At 40.0% G+C, this 22,525-nt stretch overlaps 1 protein-coding gene across 1 annotated transcript; it reads left to right on the top strand.

Annotated features, from left to right (window-relative positions):
• The first annotated feature begins 1,098 nt into the window (after window positions 1–1,098).
• Window positions 1,099–22,361, top strand: top3b (DNA topoisomerase III beta). Its single transcript, XM_051422160.1, has 18 exons — window positions 1,099–1,368; window positions 8,820–8,951; window positions 9,856–9,962; window positions 10,084–10,158; window positions 11,199–11,395; window positions 11,509–11,665; window positions 11,757–11,870; window positions 12,530–12,620; window positions 13,356–13,510; window positions 13,680–13,785; window positions 14,579–14,725; window positions 15,747–15,920; window positions 16,788–16,916; window positions 17,745–17,894; window positions 18,386–18,486; window positions 20,065–20,266; window positions 20,795–20,982; window positions 21,958–22,361. Exons 1-18 carry the CDS (start codon window positions 1,299–1,301, stop codon window positions 22,231–22,233), a joined length of 2,571 nt encoding a protein of 856 aa, XP_051278120.1. The 5' UTR covers window positions 1,099–1,298; the 3' UTR covers window positions 22,234–22,361.
• The last annotated feature ends 164 nt before the right edge of the window (window positions 22,362–22,525 follow it).

The following is a 22,525-nucleotide window of genomic DNA, read 5'->3' as shown; positions in this document are numbered from 1 at the left end:
ATGTAAATGGAGGTAGACAAGGCATTCGTTGTGTAGTATTTATTTAAATACATTACATAGTCAGGGGTTTGTCCAGGATGGCACAGGCCACCCCTGAAACCTGACTGCCAACCCATTATCCTAAACCATGATTGACTATGTGCCAAGTTTTGCACAATTTTGTCAGTACAATATTTTGTCCACATCGGCTCATTTATTTTATGTATTTATTTTGTTGGTACTTTATACCGTGACTGTGTTTTTGAATGTGCATTGTTTCTTGTTGTAAATCGGCTACTTTTGGGGACTCTGGCACTGCGTATTGAACTATTGGCTATTTATCTTTTAAATAAAAAACTTAAACACGGAAATGTAAAAAAACTGTAAATCAATGCTAATTACGACATAAATGCGTAACCACTTGAGCCTACCCACTTAAAAAAATACACCAGGGTGCCCAGATAGCTCAGCTTGTAGAGCTGGGGCCTCATGTACAGCGGACATGGGCTTGACTCTGACCTGTGGCCCTTAGCTGCATGTCATCTCCTCTCTCTCTGCCCCCCCCCTTTCCTGTTATCTTCAGCTGTCACTATTAGGCAATAAGGCAATAAAAGCCCCATACCATCAGCCTACATGGTGAAGGGGATTTTTTGTGAGTCAGATATGTATATGTATACATATGTATATATAATAATAATATATAAATAGAAGTAGTATGGCATGCCCTTTAGGACATTATTGAATGAATATATGGAATTAAATGTCACTTGATCAAGACACTGCGCCATCTTGTGTTTTGGATACCGGCCTAATATTATTCCATAAGGATGTTACTACAAGAAGTGTGGGACTGAGTGAGCCTGCACAGAATCTATCAACTAATGAAGAGCTCATTAACATCCTGGTGAATGCGGGCCAATATCCAGGCTGTTACTGTGCTGTAGCAGTGTGCTTTCATTTCAGATATTCATGTTTCATATTATGTATATAATCATTTCCTAAATGGCCTTCCATAAATAAATAAATGGATGAATCCCCACACTGACACTGTAGTGGCACTTTTGCCACCTTGGTAGACACCGGAAATACGTCATAGGTTTTTACTCGCCGATATGACACCGGAAGTGAACACTGTGTAAACTGTCATGTCCGCTCTCGTGCTTGATAACACAGCCTATTAACAAGAAGTTGTATGTAAAATGAACATAGCTCTTTAAAGAGGAGCTGTTAATGCTAGCGCGGATAGCTCCGGTCTGAGGCGCGTTCAGTCAGTGTGCTGCCTGCGGTTTGATAGAGGAGCTGTTAGCACTTCATTCACAATGAGAACTGTTTTGATGGTGGCAGAGAAACCGTCCTTGGCTCAGTCGATTGCCAAAATCCTCTCTAAAGGTGCGTACGAATTTATAGCTTGGTAATGTGGTTGAAGTGAGACTTTAACAGGAAAGGACAACCCCGGGCTAGTAGCAACGTTAGCACTCCACTGTGCGTTAGCATACAGTGCCTTTATTAGTAACGTTACAGTAACGTTACAGTAACGTTACTTTGTATTGTTCAGTGAAGTTGTGAAGTTACAAGCCGAGAGCTGTTTGAGTGATAACTCTGTGGGACCATTAACGCTGACCCTGGTGTGTTGCTTTCTTCCCTGTGTGTGAACGTACACCAAACTCCATTGAAAAATCTGGCGATTTATTCTTTAGGTCCGTGGACCTCCAGGGGTCCCTGAAAAAAATATAATAATAATAATTTAATTTGAGTCTTATTTAAGTGAGAGAATGTTCTCCACCGTTAATCTAGCAATCTACAGTATTTTATCAACCTTATCGTACTGGGATCCCTGGAGCTACATCTTATCAAATACACGTCCATACACTGTTCACCTGATGTGAAACAGTCCAACAATTTGGTGGTCCCTGACACATAAAGGGCTGAGAACAACTGCATTAGAGGCAATGCTTCACTAACTACTTCTCTGTTGACGAGAAAAAGACTCAACAGACTGGATCCTGAGTAATTCAGGAAAAAGGGTGTGACAGCCAAATACCAAATACTCCATATGGGCACAATAATGATACCAGTTAATGTAAAATGTCTTTAATTACTATGCTATATTGTTAACAGACATGCATTGAATGGTGACATTTTAAATATCTACTGGAAAACAATAAGAATGAGTGAAATGGACTGTTTTTCAGAAACCACCATCTTTACCTCACTGTACAAATACATATTCTTGATGTTCACCAACATCCTCAGTCAGTCCTGTTCAGTTGTGTCTGGAGATTGCACATATACAGGCTACAGTGATGAGCTCAAACTCCAGAGAGTAGCTGGCCGTGAGGAAGCAGTTGGGGTTTTTCTTGAGGACAGGCACCCTCAGGGACACGGGGATGGTCTCTAGACCAAAAGTAGAGTCGAGTCCCCTGCAGGAATGGCTTGTGTGGCAGCTGGCCTCGTGGATGACCTGAGGCACTCGGTTCAAGTCGATGTTCTCACTGGTGAGAGATCAGAGACAGGCGTTTCTTAATGTGAGTTAGTGTGGTAGGCAAGCAGTCCTATACAGTCACTGTAGGACTGTCCTTGACAAAAGAAATGTCTTTCTTATATCTTTTATTCTTAATATTTTTTTAATATGTTTTCTTCATCTAATGGACACATTGACTACACTGGTGTATTGAATGAATTCTGCACCATCAGTCAGTAGATGCTCATAGGTGCTCAGTCATACAGAGGGATTTCTTCAGATCTCAAACTCATCAAACATCACAGTCCATATGTGAATATTATTGGTATGCTCGAGAATGAGTCATGTGTCATTCATGACATTCCCCACAAAAAAGGCCATATAAACAATTGCACTTAACACGTCTTGTGTAGGTATTAGGGCTGGACATAGTTAAAACAGTATTACAATTCTGAGATATCAATCTATATGACAATATGGCAGATTTATGTACATTCATATAAAAGTCTAGTGCTGAAATGATTAGTCAGTAATCAATTTGTCAATTAAGCTAGCTAGCTTCAGCTAGGGCTGCTCGATTATGGAAAAAATCATAATCACGATTATTTGGGTCAAAATTGAAATCACGATTATTCAGCGATAATTTTTTTGAACTTCAGAAACATGCTGCATTTATTGGACATTTGTCAAAAACACTTTGCAAGGAAGTCCTCAGTTACACTTTCCTTTCCCCATAAACATTTGTAAGTCTCCTTTTTACACTGACAGTCATAGTGCACTCTTGCAATCTCTACAAAAAGTTAAATTAAATAAAATAACACACAAAAGATAAGCCATAGAAAAACAATTTGTGTTCTCAAATTTTAGTGCACCTCCACAACATGTGAATTACCTGTTACTGTTACGCGTTACCTGTTCCAACGAAAACAACGTGACTGACTCATGTGCAGTGCATGCTGTCGGGGAGGGACGGAAATATGCAGACTGGCTGTGTCCCAATTCAGGGGCTGCATCCCTGAATTGGGACACAGCTTTTTTTCTATACAACGTTGCACAACAGAAAATGAAAAGAAAATCATTTCCCCCCGATTTTATTAGTTTTGAGATCGTTTGGCCCAAAAATCGTAATCATGTTCACATTTCGATTAATTGAGCAGCCTTAATCTCAGCGTCCCTTTGCAAGTCTTTCTCCTTCATTAGCTCTTTCCAACTGGGAAAAGCTACCCCGATGTTTACCCTCGTTTTTTGAATTTGCCGCTCACGTTGCCTTTTTAATTCCCTTTTTCGCTTTTTTGGCGACAAGGATTCCTTCTCCTGTGGCTCGGCATAAGTATGATCCTCCATTATGAACTAAAGTGCAGTGCAGACTTTCAAATGTGCCGGGGCAGTGACAAGCGCCTCTCACTGATCTCCTTCTCCGTTATAGCTGGTTTCAGTCACATGACGCTGGCTCTGAACGAAAACGCGTTGTGGATTAGCTAGACAGGTAGGCTAGTGCTTTATGTCCCTCTCGGCAATTATAGTTTTTCAAAATGGCGGAACAACATGGAAGCCTCCATGGACTGGCCCGTCCAATGTATATACAGAGAAGAAATTCTTCGCTTACTTATTGGCAGAGGTAATTTTACACCAATGAGGACACATTTATGAATGAAGATATTGATTTTAGCTAATAAAATACTTAAAACACTACACAATGTCCCTTTAAGTAATATTGCAAGCAAAAATACCAAACATTTACTGTTGGGAACATCCCAAATGTCAAAATCCTCATTTTACTAGTGTTTAATTATAGTTTGCTTAACTAATGACTTATGACCATAACAGTTTATACAAGAGTTGAAACAATTAGTGGATTCATTGATCAATCAGTCAACAGAGATTGATTTATCATTGAAGTCATGTTAAACTAACAATTTTGCTGTAGTAAATTGAATGTCTTTGGGTCGAACAAAACAAGACATTTGAAGACATCAACTGTAGTTGCAGGCTAGCATTTTACAGGCCAAACAATGAATTGATTATTTGAGAAAATAATTGGCAGATTAATAGTTCATGAAAATGATCATTGCTTTGTCCTCAGTCATGTTCATTTTTCTTTTGCTCCTTTTAGTTAGCTATTGCTACTGCAAAATACTGTTTATCTATACTGTCCAAAGTTGAATCTTACGTAGGGCAGCCACTAATGATTATTTTCATTATTAATTATTATTAGTGAAAATTGTCCTTTACCATTTCCCAGAACGTAATTTCACATGTCCTGATGTCTTGTTTTGTTTAGCCAACAATCCAAAATCCATCCAAATGTATGAATGAATAAAATAGAAAAGGAGGCCAAATCTTTACATTTAAGAATTCTAATTGAATTTTGAAATAAATAGCCAACAAATTTCTAAAATTAGATTAATTGGAATTTCCCAGTTATGAAGGTGACGTCTTTAAATTTCTAGTTTGGTGCGACCAACAGTATAAAATCAAAAATCCTAAATTTGAAATGCTGTAAATCTGAAATTAACATATGTTGAGAAGCTGGAACCAGCATTGCCTATCAACTAATCAAATCATCGACTATTCAATTCAATTAAATTTTATTTGTATAGCGCCAATTCATAACAGAAGTTATCTCAGGACACTTTTCAAATAGAGCAGTTCTAGACCGAACTCTTTAAAACATTATTTACAGAGACCCAACAGTACCACCATGAGCAAGACCTTGGTGACGGCGGCATGAAAAACTGCCTTTTAAGATGCAGAAACCTAGGACAGACCCCTCGGCTCTAAGTGGGTGGCCATCTGCCTTGACCAGTTAGAGAGAGAGCGAGAGAGAGAGAGAGAGGTGCACAGCAACTACAACAACTAGTAATCTAAATCTAGTAATAGAAATTCAAAAGTTATCAAATAATGGTCAGATAGGAAAGGTTTATGTGGGAAGACTATTAAATGTTCAATATCAATGCCATTTGATAGAACAAGCTCAAGAGTGTGATTAAAACAATGAGTTGGTTTATTTACACTCTGACAGAAGCCAATTGAGTCTATTAATGAGATAAATGCGTTACTAAGGCTGTCATTGTCAACATCCATGAATGAATATTAAAATCACCTACAATAATTACTTTATCTGATTTAAGGACTAAACTTGATAAAAACTCTGAGAACTCAGATATAAAATCAGAGTACGGTCCAGGAGCGCGGTACACTATAACAAATAGAACTGGCTGCAGTGTTTTCCAGGTTGGGTGACAAAGACTAAAAACAAGGCTTTCAAATGAATTATAATTTAGTTTAGGTTTTGGACTAACCCTTCTGCATCAATCTCTTCAGTAGAGGATGAAATCTGTGTTGTAGCTTAAGGACAAGTGATATATTGCATGCATACTCACACATAGCTCCAGGTTGCAATGCTGCGCTCGTTGATGCGGCTGGGTAGGTTGACCAGCTGGCTGTAGTAGTCCTGTAGGCTGTATGAGCAGAAGGATTCGTCCACACACTGGCTGCCCAGCGGCATGGCCAGGCACTGGTGGATGGCCAGCATGCACAGCAGAAAGACGCGCAGGAGCTGGACACAGAGAATAACTGGATTGTGTGGACGGATTTCTCTGCGTCAGTTACCTGGGGATGTCTAGTGTTTGACTGTCCTCTCACATAGCTGTCTGATCAGATAGTTCCTGATTTTAATCGTACCTTTGACTGACCATTTCAAATTGAAATTGTATAGTGAATAAGAGTTTTGGAGAGAACATGTTCATATTCCTTGAAGTAAATACCAGAAACAGCATTGTTGAGGTGTCTGTAACAGAACCTGGTATTGTATAAAATAGATCAGGTAATGCTGCTCAACAGTACGATGACACCAATGCAATGCTTGATAGATGGTGTAAAGTATGGAGCACCTGAAGTAATATGTTTTTATATCTTGTGCACACAAATTATTGTCTTGTTCAAAGATCCATGCAGCCAAGATAATACTTTAAAGTACACATGATATTAGACTTATCTGTGAAGCAATGGGATGGATTACTATTAGTAAGTTGGTACAGAGTCATGATCCGCAAAAAAAAACATTTTGTCCAGTATGACAAGAATAATGACATTCTAATCAACCAGTTAGGTTCACTGCAAAGTTGTAACTTTTAAAGATATCCACTTGCTTTGATTGACAGTGCAGTTTTGCACAGACACAGAGTGTGGATTTCTTACCCCATCTCTTCTTGTGTTAGGAAGGGATTTCACTGCCAGTATGCACAGAAAGAAGGATTACAACTACCAGTAACTATTATTTCAATGTGCACATGGGTGAGTGTTGACTTGGAAGAATATGTGAACTGATCTTTTAAAACCATAACTAGAGCTAGAGGCAGAGTGTAACCATTTGGTAGCCGTCAATAACACCCTTCAGTCATCATTACCATCAGCGTAACGGCAGGTTTCTTACCTGGAGCTGTTCCATGGCTGAAGTTTATGACGGGAGATTGGTGTCTTCTGTTTCTGTGTAGGAGATGTTGATGGCTGCTGTGTTTTTCTTGGTCTTCAGTGTGTTCTTTGGCTTGGAGTTGATCTCTGACCAGTATCTGGACCTGCCTCTATTTATACACCTGTTTTTGTGGGATTGCTACCATCCTCTGGTGACATATTAATCACTCTGGTTCCCATTGTCCTATTTTCCTTCATTAGCATTAAGCCTTGAGTGAATAATTTTATACAGAGAGGACGTCAGCCTGTAGCATTGAGTCTGGGTAAATTAGGGCCCACCCTCACAACCCCCTCACTTAATGGAGAAGGTCCACAGTCATCAGAGGTTGTGTGTCCCTGCATCACTCGCCACCCCCCACACCTCCTGTTAAACTCCACGTTTGATTTAAAAAAAAAAAAAAAAAAACACGTTTAAACTTATTTTAAAAATGTACTGCAGGATTAATCAATACATCTTATAAAATTGATTAAAGTATAAAAAGCTTGCATTCACGCAAAAGACAATTTCAGTGAGATGGATGATTGCCTTGAGGAAAGCATAACAGACAATAAGGCTGGCATTATTCTATAGTTAGTAAATTGTTATTTCTGTTTCATGCCAAGCATTTGTTCCATCCTGCATGGGATTACAAGACACCACTGTAAAACATCAAAAATATAACAAGACATCTTTACATAACATACAAAACCATGACAATATATGTACTTCTACATACTTTCAATTATGTGCACACAAGTATAAACCCACTATGACGTCACCTACTGGTTTATGGACAAATGTTTTGAAGCCTAAAGTTTGGCATTTTGGTTTTATGGGGCCCGAAGTGACCACATTTGCACGAGAGCGTGGAGCTGGTGGGTGACGTGCAGCAAGATTGTAGTTGAGAAATAGTCAACGCAGTAACAGAATCTTATATCTGATCAGCACTGCCTAGTTTGACAGTTGAATCAATTTAATACAGCTGGACGGACTCACTGGGATGGGGTTGTCATCAGCTGTGCCTCTGTGCCCTCGGTGCAACCAACACAGATCGGCACATCCATAGAGTCTCGCCTAACCAGTTTGATCTGAGTTTGCTGTGTTTAGCTGGACAGACTCACTGAGAATGATCTGTCATTCAAAAGGTAGCCCCGCCCTAAAGCATACCCTGCTTTATGGTCTATTTTACTCTAGATGGGACCATCATGTACTAAATATCATGCTGTATGGAAGAAGACTGAAACTAGAGACTGAGACTATAAACTCATCAGTAAAACAGTTTACTGAGCTAGTAAATAAAGTGAGAAGTCGGCTCATTCTCTATTAGACTCAATACTATTGGGCTTCTTTTTGGAGACAGTAGAATTGCCCCCTGTTGGCCATTAGAGAAATAATGCAGGTTTAAAGCCATAAACTTCCACATTGACGTCACTTTTCTGACCTCAGTCCACTAATCTACCATCTGTGTGCGAACAAGTTGTAAATTAAATAGCAGAAGAAAGAAAAGAAATGCTACAAGGCAAACCTTTTCCTGATAAAGGCATTCATCATGATCTCCCAGCCAGGTTTTCTCCCACTTGTTGACTTACTTTAATGTTTCCTTTGTGAACTGCCAACTCACTCTTTGTGCAGATCAGTTTTGGTATTGTATGGTTTCCAGTAAAAAGAACAATACAAATAATGTTCATTTTCTATATCATTGAGCTAGCACTTCTTCTGAACTGACATATCGTCCAGCTTCAACATTATTGAGTGGTAAAATATGAGATCTTAGCTGGCCTCACAAAGATCTTTACTTTGCTTCTTCTCCCATATTTCATTCACATTTAAGCTTTGATAGAAACATTGGAATGTTTCATTTTCAGAGGTCTATACAGTTCTGCACCTTTTTAACTGACTACCTCATCTGTTCACTTTGGCCTTTAGGAAATTGCACAAGTCGCAAGGGGCTCAACGGAGCATGCTCAGTGCACGAATACAGCGGCAGCTTCCAGGGCCAACCTGTTCGCTTCAGGATGACTTCTGTTTGTGGACATGTGATGAGTCTGGATTTCATCGGTGGGTATTTTCCATATTAGGTCTGGCTCACCCTTTGTCTAAGCTTTAAACAATGCATTTCCTTGCAGTGCTTCCAATGTTATAGTAATGTAATGTTTTTTTTGTCTCATTTGAATACTAAAAGAAACACCCATATAATTTCATAAACAACACCTCAAATCATGTCTGTCATACAATGAAGAAATAATTGAAATGCTGTGTATAAGGGTTACAGTTTTTCCATTAGTCAGTGTAGTATGTCTAATGCAGCGTAAATGTGGCCACTCACTCTTCTTAATTTATTGTATTTAGTTTTTATCATAACGTTTTTAAATACTACCGTTATACCTGTATTTAATTGTCATTTTTATCTACAATTCTACAATACTACATTCTGTCTTATTATTGTCTTGTCAATCGCCTGTGAAGCAGCGTGGAGCTTTCTGTGTATCTGTGTATCTTACAAGTGCGCAGGAACCAGGAAGTTTGGACAAAACATTATTGACGCAAACTATCTAAAATAATGCAATTGAAACATGCAAAAGCCAATGAAGACTGCTGATGTATAAGTGTCTTCACCAATAGTTGAAAAGTTACCATTTCATGTTAACTCAGATAAGAACGATCCCACTTAGTTTACGCAGTGACATTTTTCTGTACTCAGCAGAACCCTGAGTTCAGTTATCTTAATTTGAAGGAAAAGGATGGTAAGAAAATCTTGGATCAGTGCATCTATAAATGCGACTTCCTAAACATGTTCTAAATTTGATGTCCCACTGTGTATTATTTTATGTAATAAAACAGCTTGTTCACTTAGATTTGGACTGATTTGGGTTTCAACCTCTTCGATGTCCAAACTCTTGATTCGTATTTCTCGTAATTTCTTACTAAATCTATTTAAGATAGATTGGTCCTTCTTTTAAAGGGAAGTACAACAACTGGGATAAGGTGGACCCTGCAGAACTATTCAGCAAAGCTCCCACAGAAAAGAAGGAGGCCAACCCCAAACTCAACATGGTCAAGTTCCTCCAGGTAGATTTTAGAGGTTGACACTGTAATTGCGTTTGACATCAACACTTACTGCATTCTGTACAATGAGCTTGAGGTCAGTGTGTCATGCCTTGTATCTCTGGTGTTTTTGGTGCTATATCAGGTTGAGGCCAGAGGCTGTGACTACGTGGTTTTATGGTTGGACTGCGATAAAGAGGGCGAAAACATCTGCTTTGAGGTAATTCAGACATTTACAGTTGGATAGGTTCTGTGGAAAAAGACACCAAATTCATGAGTCTTGGTATTAAAATGTGTTCTTGTTATCTCGATTGTGCAGATTGAGATCCAATTATGATCTCATCTCAATATGCAAATGTTCTTTTGTTAAGGAGGGAGAGGAGGCGTGACCTTTCAGTTTGTTCAGTGGATATTTTCTTAAAATTTGTGGGCACACTGCACAGATTGCATTTACACCAGTCCAATCGGGACCACCTCTAAAATGTGGTCTGGCTGATATGATTGCATTCCAGTCCCAGTGCGTTCTTCTTGCATTTACACCTGACTTATGTATCCAAATACCTTTTGGTATACCAATACCATGGAAGGTGACCCATAGTGTCTGTTGAAAAACAGCTCATCAGGAGGTGATTGAGCTCCCAGTAGAATATAGTTTTAAAAAATGATTTTATAAGCTGATCATGTATTTTGCATGTAAAATCAAAGTTATCACTAACTCCAGCTGTCAGATACATGTAGTGCAGTAAGAAGTATAATATTTCCTCCTGAAATTTAGTAGAGTAGAAGTAAGTATAAAGGAGCATAAATTGGAAATACTGAAGTAAAGTACAAGTACCTAAACATTAAACTTAAATGCAGTATGTGAGTAAATGTCCTTAGTTTGTGGTCTTATCAGAGCTCTTTCACTGCAAACAGCTGCCTGCTGCTGCTGGATCAGTGTGGATCAGTTGATCAGTGCAGCTTTGAAAAGTAATTGCACCCAGGTTCAAAATTTGGCATCACAAATATAACAAAGCACACCTGACCACAGCCAGACGTAATGTTGGGTGTGGTCAGTTGTGAGGTTCTAAAGACTTATACCTCCCCAGCCCACAGATGCCAGTGCACCCATGTTTTTCCTTCTTCTGAAATCAAATGTGAGGTTACCCTTACGACAACTAAGGTCTTAGATCATATGGAATACGGTTACTGCGCCTGCCAACATAGTTGTTTTTATTTGGATCTTTCTAGCACTTAGTCACTACCTCTCTTTTTCCCCAGGTGCTGGATGCCATCCAGCCAGTGATGAACAAGGGGAGTGTCAGAGAGCAGAGCGTTTACCGTGCCAAGTTCAGCTCCATTACTGACACTGACATCTGGAACGCCATGAACTGCCTGGGAGAGCCCAACCGCAATGAAGCCCTGTCAGTAGATGCACGTCAGGAACTGGATCTGCGCATCGGCTGTGCCTTCACCCGGTACACTGCCTTCTACAGCCATGACACATGGCTGATTCCCTGCTCCACAACCTTTATTACAACTGACCTGAGATAATAATGAATGCAGTCTTTTTCTGGTCAAATATTTTCAGGTTCCAGACCAAGTATTTCCAGGGCAAATATGGCAATCTAGACTCCTCCTTGATCTCATTTGGACCATGCCAGACCCCAACACTAGGCTTCTGCGTGGAACGCCATGACAAGATCCAGTCTTTCAAACCTGAGACTTACTGGATACTCCAGGCGAAGGTAAATCCCAAGTTTCACTCCCCCTGACATGATATGAATGATCTCTTCCTTCCATGCTACATTGAAATGGATTTTTTGGTGTTTTGATCAGGTATTCAAAGGAAAGGACAGCCCACTGACACTGGACTGGAACAGGGTGAGGGTCTTTGACAGGGAGGTGGGTCAGATGTTCGTCAACCTGGCAAAGACATCGAGGGATGCCAAGGTATTTATTATAGTTTTATTTAATAACACAATGTGTCTGCAGTACGTTTTTACACTAGGTTGAAAATATGGCAAATATAGCCTGACTGATTTTACATTTTTAAAAGAATGTTGTCAGCGTTTGGGGTTTTTAAAAATGTTAAAAACAACCAAACCAGTTTTTAACCTACTGCCAACCAAGCAGTGATGACAAGACTGCTGCAGGAAGTGTAACCAATATGTAACCAGAATGCAGTAGCAGTACATTTTCACTAGGAAGCATTTCACAGCATTTTCTGTGAAATTGTAGTACAGAAATTCTAAAGATTATTTTGAGGTAATTTAGAAAATGTCTTCCCCACCAGAGAGCTCTGACGTTCATTTTACACTGTTAAATAACAGTTTAAGGAACCTAATCAAAAAGGATAATGATGATGACGATAAATGAATAACAGTTATACGCTATATCTTTGTGTCAAGTATTAACATTATTAGACTCAAAATCCTGTAATGCAGACTATGATCCTAAAGGATTAAAGGATTAAACAAATTTAAACTGGCAAAGAAATAACAATGGAATTCTTGCATTTGAGCTACGTAAGTCGTTTTCCACTACCTGATGGATTGGAGTCGCAGTGAATCAGAACTGGAGCTCACCTTAGCTGACCTCTCTTAATGCAGGTGGAGTCAGTGAGTAAGAAAGAGAAGGCCAAGCAGAGGCCACAGGCCTTGAACACAGTGGAGATGTTGAGAGTGGCCAGCTCAGCCTTGGGTATGTTCACATCAACACTATTATTTTTCCTGTAGGCAGTGGAATAAATGAGGTGTGTGTGTGTGTGTGTGTGTGTGTGTGTGTGTGTGTGTGTGTGTGTGTGTGTGTGTGTGTGTGTGTGTGTGTGTGTGTGTGTGTGTGTGTGTGTGTGTGTGTGTGTGTGTGTGTGTGTGTGTGTGTGTGTGTGTGTGTGTGTGTGTGTGTGTGTGTGTGTGTGTGTGTGTGTGGATTAGGCCTCAGCTATTGATGATTTTCATCATCAATTGGTCTAAGAAATGTAACAAAATAGTGAAAATAGTAGTGAAGTAGTTCAAATCAGCTTAACTTTAAACATCTACAGCAGTAAAATGCAGCATATACATTATTGCAGCAGTAATATTAATTGAAAACATCAGACATTATAGTAAAACACTGACAGGGAAACATTTTACTGCACTATGAATACTGTTACTTTTGATACTTTAAATATGTTTTGTTGATAATACTTGTAGTTATGGGGAACTTTCTTTTTGCACTGATTCTGGTGGCCCCTGTGGACAAGTTAGTAGTAGTTTAGTATTTTACTGAAGATGTAGGACAAATTGGTCAGGAAATGCCATATATTCCATACTGTGGTCAAAGGAAAATCCACTTTTGAATAAAGTTGAAAGAAATAAGAGCTGCAGCTCCCAGTTTTGTGAGTTTGTGTGTAAGAAGAAGAGAAAAAAAACATCCTGATTCTTTTTGATTTCTCAGGCATGGGTCCCCAGCATACCATGCAGATTGCAGAGCGCCTGTACACACAGGGCTACATCAGCTATCCACGTACTGAGACGACCCACTACCCCGAGAACTTTGACCTGAAGGGGGCGCTGAAGCAGCAGAGCAACAATCCCATGTGGGCAGAAGAGGTGAGTGCCACTGTGGGGCAGAGGATACATGAAATGATTAATCCCCTGATACACTCAAGGCCAGCAATGTATGCATAAACACATACACTGTGTTCATGCTTGCAGGCTGGCCGCTCAAATGTGGATACACATAAATGTCTGCTTCTAAAAATACCTTCACCTCCATTAGGTGAAGACTCTGCTTTCAACTGGATTAAACCGACCTAGGAAAGGAAACGATGCTGGAGACCATCCACCTATCACTCCCATGCGTGCTGCCTCCGAAGCAGAATTGGGTGAGTCATTCGACTAAATAGATAATGTATAATTGAAAGTGAATATCACCTCTGAGATCAAAAGTAAGGGCAAGCATCAGCTGTCAAAGTAGCCATTTTATTGTATATGATGTACTGTTGTTTAAAAAGAATGAATGACTGAGCATGTTTTTGCACTGATCAACAGAGCACACTCCTTAATCTAACTGATTAAAGTCTTTGATTCAACACTTCCAATTCCATTTCACCTCTGGGTATCTCTCCATGCATATAGTTTTTTCCTTTTATTCGTCCAGGTGTTGAGATTTCTACCTCTACCTGTTTTTTTTTTTTTTTTACAATGTTCAGCAGCAATGTCAGCAATATCTTACTAGAAACAGTGTCCCCATTGCTCAGGGTAATCTACAGTTTCTGTTGGAACCACTCTACTACAGAAACGGTTGACAGTGAGGTTGAATATAAAACAGAATAATTGGTTGCTTTATATATTAACTTCCTATACTCTGACACACCAACGAGGAGTCAGTCATCATATAATAACTGCAGTCATTGCCTTCCCTTAAGCTGTGGCCAGCTGCCTTCATGAAATGCATTACCCACAATCTAATTATAATAAATCAGTGTTCTGTGCTTGGGGTGTATATTAATATATTTACTCATTTGTTGACACTAGAAGACCACCTTCCAGGAGAGATGGTCTAAAAATGTGTGGCATATTTAAATGATTATTGCGTTCGAGTGTGGCAGTTAGGAGCATCTTTAAATAATCTGACCTTCCTCTAACCCAGGTTCTTCCTCTTCTGCTATTCCACAGGAAGTGATGGCTGGCGGCTGTACGAGTACATCACGCGCAATTTCATTGCCACTGTGAGTCAGGACTGCAAGTACCTCCAGACCACCATAGACTTCATCATCGGTACAGAGGCCTTCTCATGTAGCGGCAAAACCCTGATATCAGCAGGTAAAGCCAGCAGGCAACATGTTCAGCTCACTTCTTGAATACCAATCTGCGCCTTTTATTATATTTGTAACTCCAAATAGGCAGCAGTAATTTATCAGTAGTTTGCTACTAGAGAGCTCAAGTTCTGAGTTAAATGAAACTAATAAAGCAGCCACAGCAACTACACAGAGAGCAACGTGGAACCAATGCGTGTACTGAAAGGAGATAAAGAGGTAGAGACAGTGCCTGGACACGGGTAATAGATGCTTCCCAGGACCAGTACATTAGAAATATACAAACAAGCAGCGCAGTGAGAATACACACCGCATTTCATGGAGGAGATGAACTTCAGGTATATAATGTGGATCACTGTTACAGAGGCTCCAGTCTGCACTGTAGTTCATACACTTCACTGACAAACCAATGAAAGTTTTTATGTCACTTCAAAATTTCTGTCCATATTTGCATGCTCGCTCTCTCTTTCTCTCTCTCTCTTTGCTGCAAATCTGCGTCACATACCCTACTTCCTGGGTCCACGTACCAGGGGCACAGCTAATATAAGACTTGAAGTGAAGTGAAAAACACAGCCCCAACCCAACATTTGATAAAATGCTGCGTAGTAATGATGAACTGCAAAAGATTAAATTGAGACATTTCAAAACGACGAAATGACACAACATACCTCAAATTACAAAACATTATGCCAATAGAGTTTTGCTAATTGACCTAACGTCAGCTTGGTTTGCAAAATCCGATCATGACATATTTCTTCATGTATGCATATTTATTTAAAGAAAGTAATCTAAATCTAAATACCAAGGATTTTCAGTTAAGTTCAGTGTGTCATTTGTCCCCCTAGAACAGCTTTGTCATGCTACAGTGACTTTATTTACATAGTTGATTGATTTAGATTGCTATAGATGTTTGTTTGCAACTGATATATACATTGACTATTGTATATATGTAATAATAGATGTCTGGAGGGGATCTTTAATTTAGCCGGTGCAGCCCAGTCCTTGCTAAGTGTATATTCTGTTCACAGGTTACACAACAGTGATGCCGTGGCAGGGCATCCCTCTGGAAGAGGCCATGCCAGTTTGTGAGCGCGGAGACACTTTCACGGTAGATGAGATCAAGCTGGTGGAAAAGCAGACTAGCCCCCCAGACTACCTGACTGAGGCCGAACTCATCACCCTCATGGAGAAGCATGGCGTTGGTATACCTCACCACTGCCTTTTGGACATGATTGCTGTTTATATATTCTAACTGAAAGTGTTTGTAAGAGAGGAAGCACAATGTGCGTGCGTGCGTGCGTGCGTGCGTGTACCTGAGTCACACCCCTGGTGCTAGGCAGGTAGTATATAGTGACCCACAACTTTCAGTTCTTTGGTTCAGTCTCACCCCTTTCATCAACCTCGTTTCCAGCAGCAGCTCCTGTTTTTAGTGAAAAAGCTCTTACAAACTACTGTGCAATACCTGCTCAGCACCAAACAGAAAATGGACACAATTAGAGCTGGTGAACATAGTGGAGCATTTAGCAGCTAAAGAGACAGATGATTATTTTTCAAGAGTTGGTGGAGACCACAAACAGAGCAAAAAGGAAAGAGAATATATTACATTGCCCCCAAGTAGCCAAATAAATCAGATGTTGCTGATTTAAGGACTCCTTTAAGGCTTGAAGGGAAGAGGTTCTGTAATCATTCTGTACCTTGGAGGCAACAATCTTACCATCAGGTCCATTGATTTCCTGTTTTTATACTTCCATTCTGTACATGTTATCTGAAGGAGGGCATGGATTCAGACACTTGCATCAAAATCAACAAACTTATGACTTAAAATATGGTCAGGATAACTTCATATGTTTTGCTTTGGTCCTATTTGGACTCAACATCCACTAAAGTAACTATTTGATGCCAGTCACTAAGTCCTTTCTTGGTTACAATCTCGGCTGATTAGGTCTTTTTATGAGCTTATTGAGTCAATACATATTTCTTCATTGTGGTCTTTAGTAAGCATTCATTCATCTGTTGAGAGATAGTAATAATAGTTTTTCACATGTTGGCTTCTGTCCTCCGCCCTTCAGGTACTGATGCCAGCATCCCTGTCCACATCAACAACATCTGCCAGAGGAACTATGTGACAGTAGAGAATGGGCGCAAGTTGAAGCCAACCAACCTGGGCATTGTCCTGGTACATGGCTACTACAAGACAGGTGATTGGTCTTATATTGTACATTCTCTTAGGGATTTGTAGTTGTACATTGAGGTTTGTAGAACATTACTGAATCATCTTTGGACACTAGATCAATTGTTTCGATGTCATCCAGTCAATATGAGACCGCTTTTTAAGGTCTTCAATGACATCCACTTAAAAATGTACAGTTTTCAGTCTTGATATTATTGAATCTCAGTGCTGCATTTCACACTGTTGACCACAAAATATTACTAGACCCACTGGAAAACTGGGTGGGACTTTCTGGCACAGTACTAAACTCTACTTTGTATCTATAGGTAATTTCAAATCTGAGCAGACAAAAATGACATGCGGAGTTCCCCACCGCTCCATTCTGGGGTCTCTTCTGTTCTGTTCTGTTCATCTCCCTGCTCCCACTACTTTAGATTATGGACAACAATAAAATAGGTTACCATAATTATGCCGATGACATACAAATGTACATAGCCATATTACCAGGGGACTATAAACCCATACATGTGCTGTGTAAGTACATTGAATGAATCAAAGATTGGAAAATAAAAAACTGAACTAAAGTGACACTAAAGTGTTTTTGGAGCAATGAAAAACGTTTTTTTTACTCTCCTGTTTTTTTGTTTATCTTTTTAATTGGTTGGTCTTAGGGGTTACTTTTATGATGTGCTCTGAATTGTTGTGCCTAGAAATGTGCTATACAAATAAACATACATGGCCTTGATGCAGGTCGGCCCATATAGTCAACACTTAAGGGCATGAGTCCAGACACAACAGTCCAGTTAATCAAAATCGTGTGTGTGTGTGTGTGTGTGTGTGTGTGTGTGTGTTGCAGATGCAGAACTAGTGCTGCCCACCATACGCAGTGCTGTGGAGAAGCAGCTGAACCTCATCGCGCTGGGTAAGGCCAACTATCAGCAGGTCCTGCAGCACACACTGGATATCTTCAAGAGGAAGTTTCACTACTTTGTGGATTCCATCACCAGTAAGTTCACTGCAGCCTCAGGAGCACAGTGTCACAAGCACCTTTAAGGGGTTGTCTGCAAAAAGGGGAGCAGTGACGATGGGTTTTTTAAAGTGATAACAGATTCAATTACAACTGAAATCTAAGTTACACAGCTACAAGATGAGACAAGGCAACTACACGTTGATTATGTATGTGTAAAGAGGTAATTATTGTAAACTTGTGCACAATGGACACCGGGGTTGATAGTTTGGCTATTCATGATTAACATCATCATTTTGTGTGAGCTGTTCTGGTGAAAATGAGCAAAAATGGTAAAAACATTTGGATCAAGTCAATAACAGTGATGTGTGATAATTCAGTAGCAACGTTTGAAAGGTGGAAGTGAATGCAAAAGAAGATACAACAAAGAGTTAAGGTTTTAATGGAAATATTATTTATATTATGTTAGTTTGATTTATTTCTATGCAACTCCATCCACAGATACTGTAGCTGTCTGTTGTGTTTTACAGGCATGGATGAGTTGATGGAGGTCTCCTTTTCACCTATTGCTGCCACTGGGAAGCCCCTGTCCCGTTGTGGCAAGTGCCATCGCTTCATGAAGTACATACAGGTCAGCAGAACAGTCAAAACTACTGTGATATATGAAGAAAGCATGTTTGTTATTTTGAAAAGGGGCAGTGTCAAAGGTTAACAATGTATGTACCCAAATAGAAGACACCTTTTGCAAGTGTGGGAAGTGTTAGATATTAGGTTGTTGCCTCTTGCTAGCCTACAGAGCTGCCATGTATTGAGGCTCACTTGTAGCTCAGCTTGTAGAGCTGGCACCCCATGTACCAAGGCTGAGTCCATGCTGCAGCTGCAATGGGTCCGACCTGTGGCCCCTTGCTGCGTGTCATCTCCTCTCTCTTCCCTTAGCAGTCTATCTTCAGCTGTCTTATTAATAAAGGCTAAAAAACTAAAACAAAAGAGCTGCCATGTGTTGCACTGCCTTTTGCTCCTTTACGTTGCACTGGTTTTTATTGTTGAGTAGCTGAAAATGTTGTTTGATGGGGTAAAGGGATAGGAAATATCTTGACGTTCTGGCATATACTGGTTGAAAAGTAAACTTTAGAATCCAGCAACCAGGAAATCAATCATCAATGTTATTAACATCTTTCTTAGACATTATCACAATCACGTGCTTCTTTTGTCCACCCCCAGACACTTTGTGTAAGTGTTGTTACACACTGTTATTGCTCATACGTTTTAACTTTTAAATGATCAAGGTACCATTTATTTTCCTTTCTGGACCACGTCATGTCTGGCCTTCAAAGTTGAAAATGCTAAAGTAGACATGCTCCATTCATTACCATTTCTATCAGATGTCAGAGCCGCTCTTAAATTCATGAATGAATCATGAGGCTGTAAAGCTTGTGGTCCTTGTATCTGAATACATGTGTATGGTGGGAGTACTACTTAAGGTGAGGAACTCACATGTTTGGATTGCTCCATGTGCGCTGGGGATGTACGTGTGGTTGGTTTGGCATCATTACAGAGAATGTGCTTTAGTAACACTACATTTTCTTCATACATACAGTGGCTTCGGAAAGTAGATGGACCCATTCACTTTTACTACCCTTCATGGTGTTATAGATTAGATTTTTCATTTGCAGAATAAATTAAATTTTTTGGCCTGTCTACACAAAATAACCCATAATGCTTTTGCTGATTATCTCAAAATGCCAGATAATTGACTCAATTAATCGTTGTAAGTTGATTAATTAATTTATTAGGAAAAACTACCAGGTCTAGGTGCCTGCAAATGCATGCAAAGGGTTGATAAGAAGAGCGCAGGTGTCAGGCCTTCATTTGTTGTTTATGAGATGATATAGAATGGTAAAGAAACTGCTGTAGGTATGTAGGACTTAGTGGCATCTAGCGTTTTATTTTAAGATTGCAGCTCCCTCATTTCACCCCCTCCCCTTCTATGCCCAAATGAGAAACTGGCCACAGCTGGTATTGCTTTACAGGGTATTGAAAGTTCAGGTTATGGAGGGCTCCAGGTTTTGGTTCGTTAAGTTCCCTTAGTGAAATAAGCCATACATGGGTACAAGATTGTATTGTCAGCAATCGTCAGTGAAGACTTGATGTTGTTTCAACTGTTCAATCTATAGGATGCACTTAATTTGATCTTTACATATATTTGCAGGCCAAGCCCAGCCGGCTCCACTGTTCCCACTGTGATGAGACCTACAGTCTTCCCCAGAATGGAGCCATCAAGCTGTACAAAGAGCTCCGCTGTCCACTGGATGAGTTTGAGCTTGTGTTGTGGACATCTGGGGCCCGGGGCAAGAGCTACCCCCTGTGCCCCTACTGCTTCAGCAATCCGCCTTTCAGGGACATGAAGAAAGGTAGGGCTAAACCTGAACTTTAACTTATGGTAATTCTTGTAGTTGTTGGATTGTGGCTAATTACCTGGAGCTTTGTGGCTCTGACAGCAAATGTGAAACCAGCCCTAACACGAGTCAGTCATCTTTGTACAAGTTTGTTAGATGATGAATTATCGTGGAAAATGATGGCCTTTTTCAAAAACCTTTTTAAGGGCCTTTTATAGAAACCAAGCACATTTAAGTCCCGCCCACAATGGAGGGGAAAACAATTAAACTCCACTCTGACTCTATCTCTACCATTATAGTGTGCATTTTAATTTGTGTTATTATATCATTTCATCTCCTTCACTCAGGATTAGTGGAGGTCAGTACCAGGTTCAGTCCAGGAGCTGCGTAATTAGCTGCTGTCTTAGTAAATCAGACACTCAATAGATGCAGATTGTGGCCACAAACCAAACCACACAATTGCACATTTTCTTTATAAATCTGGCCCTTAGCCTTAGTCTTTATAGCCGTCTAACTCCTTCTTTTCATGTCTGCTTTTCCAAGGTATGGGATGCAATGAATGTACCCATCCGTCCTGTCAGCACTCTCTCAACTCTTTTGGTATTGGACAGTGTGTGGAGTGTGAAAGTGGTGTTTTGGTGCTGGATCCCACCTCTGGACCGAAGTGGAGGATGGCCTGTAACAAATGCAACGTGGTGGTGCACTTCTTTGAACATGCACACAGAGTTCAGGTAAGAAATAGTCCTACATCTTGTCCTAGGCACAAATATAATATTTTATATTTATGTAATACTTTTATATGACCATAACAGCAAAGACATGTAGCGTTTAAAAATCCAAATATCTGCAGGCATTCATTCCACACATATGATTCGAACCCGGGCCGCTGCAGCAACTCTGTATATGGGTCACCAGCTCTACCAACTGAGCTAACCGTGCGCCCACAAAAATGCTATAGGATTGTTCCATCTCTAGACATAGTGCCCTTCCGACCAAACCACATCTATCGAAACGTCTCACAAACATATAGTTTAATTTCTTAAATACAAATTACAACCACTCACTGTAGTTTTTATCAAATGTCGGTTTAACAGGGAAATGTGCATTTGCAGTGTGCTGTTAGTTTTCAGATTAATATCAGAATCAGAATGAGAAATACTTTGTTAATCCCAGGGGGAAATTACTTTCGTTACATATACTCCAGATATAATAGACATACAATATATTCATTTTGTAAAGGTTTTAAAATAAAATGTACAGTTTAAAGTCACACTTTCAAATGTGCAAAACGTGTAAAGTGACCATGTGAACAGTATCAATGTGTAAGGTGTCCATGTGTAAGTGTCCGTATGTACAGTGATTTGGATATCTCATAGCAAGCCACCAAAACGTCGGCCAAAGACGTCAACCTCATGGTGGGACTGCAGGAAATGTCAGGGGATCACCAAAGTCAGTAGGATTTATTCTGTGGGGACCATAAATGTGTGTTCGTCCAAAAAGAATGACTGTACAAAATTATTTCATGGCAGCTTCAGCTTTCAAAGGTACTTTTAAAACCGTGGAGTGATTTCATCTCAGCTCATTAGTCTCCCACCCTTGTATCTATGATGTCTTGTTTTTTTTTTTCCTGAAGTTTTATCACTTCATCTCTTACAGTTTCTCTTGATTCTTTACACTGCCTGTAAGGTTCCTCTCTCTTCCCTTAGGTTGCTCAGGAGAGCTGCGATGCCTGCGACGCCTCTCTCGTTGCGGTGGACTTCAACAAGACTCGCACTCCACTTCCTGCTGGCGAAACCCAACACACCGGCTGTGTTTTCTGTGATTCAATCTTCCAGGATCTGGTGGAGCTCAAACATGCAACCATGAGGCACGGCAGGGGTGGGGGTGCTAGACGAGGAGGACGGGGACGAGGGAGGGGACGCCGTGGCAATCCTAAAAAACCTAAAGACAAAATGGCTGCCTTGGCAGCTTACTTTGTATAGTGTCTGTGTGTAGTGCACCCTGTTAGTTGCTTGACACATAGTATAAACATGTATACTGTAGGTAAAGGGACTTCTGTTTTTACATGTGTGTTTAATGACACTGCAGTAAAATATGTATTTTTAAAAAATGTCTGCTGTAAGCCTGTTTGTTCCCCATCAAACATCAAAAAAGTTTTCGTTACTATATAATCACCTGAAAATAAGAATGATTGTGTTTTCGTAACCTTAGAATGAGCTGTTTGTATCTACAGATGGAGCGGGAGGTCTTCCATAGAGTCCGTCATGTTGAACC

Source organism: Dicentrarchus labrax, unplaced genomic scaffold (genome assembly GCF_905237075.1).
Source record: "Dicentrarchus labrax unplaced genomic scaffold, dlabrax2021, whole genome shotgun sequence".
NCBI classification, from domain to species: Eukaryota; Metazoa; Chordata; class Actinopteri; family Moronidae; genus Dicentrarchus; species Dicentrarchus labrax.
This window is presented reverse-complemented; position numbering and strand designations above follow the sequence as displayed.

What these genes read in the sequence shown, in the direction of transcription:
- top3b (XM_051422160.1), top strand. Translation starts at nt 1,299, where the DNA reads ATGAGAACTGTTTTGATGGTGGCAGAGAAACCGTCCTTGGCTCAGTCG. An exon ending in ACTGGATACTCCAGGCGAAG is followed by an intron (nt 11,666 to 11,756) that starts GTAAATCCCAAG and finishes TGTTTTGATCAG; the next exon opens with GTATTCAAAGGAAAGGACAG. An exon ending in TTTCAGGGACATGAAGAAAG is followed by an intron (nt 20,267 to 20,794) that starts GTAGGGCTAAAC and finishes TGCTTTTCCAAG; the next exon opens with GTATGGGATGCAATGAATGT.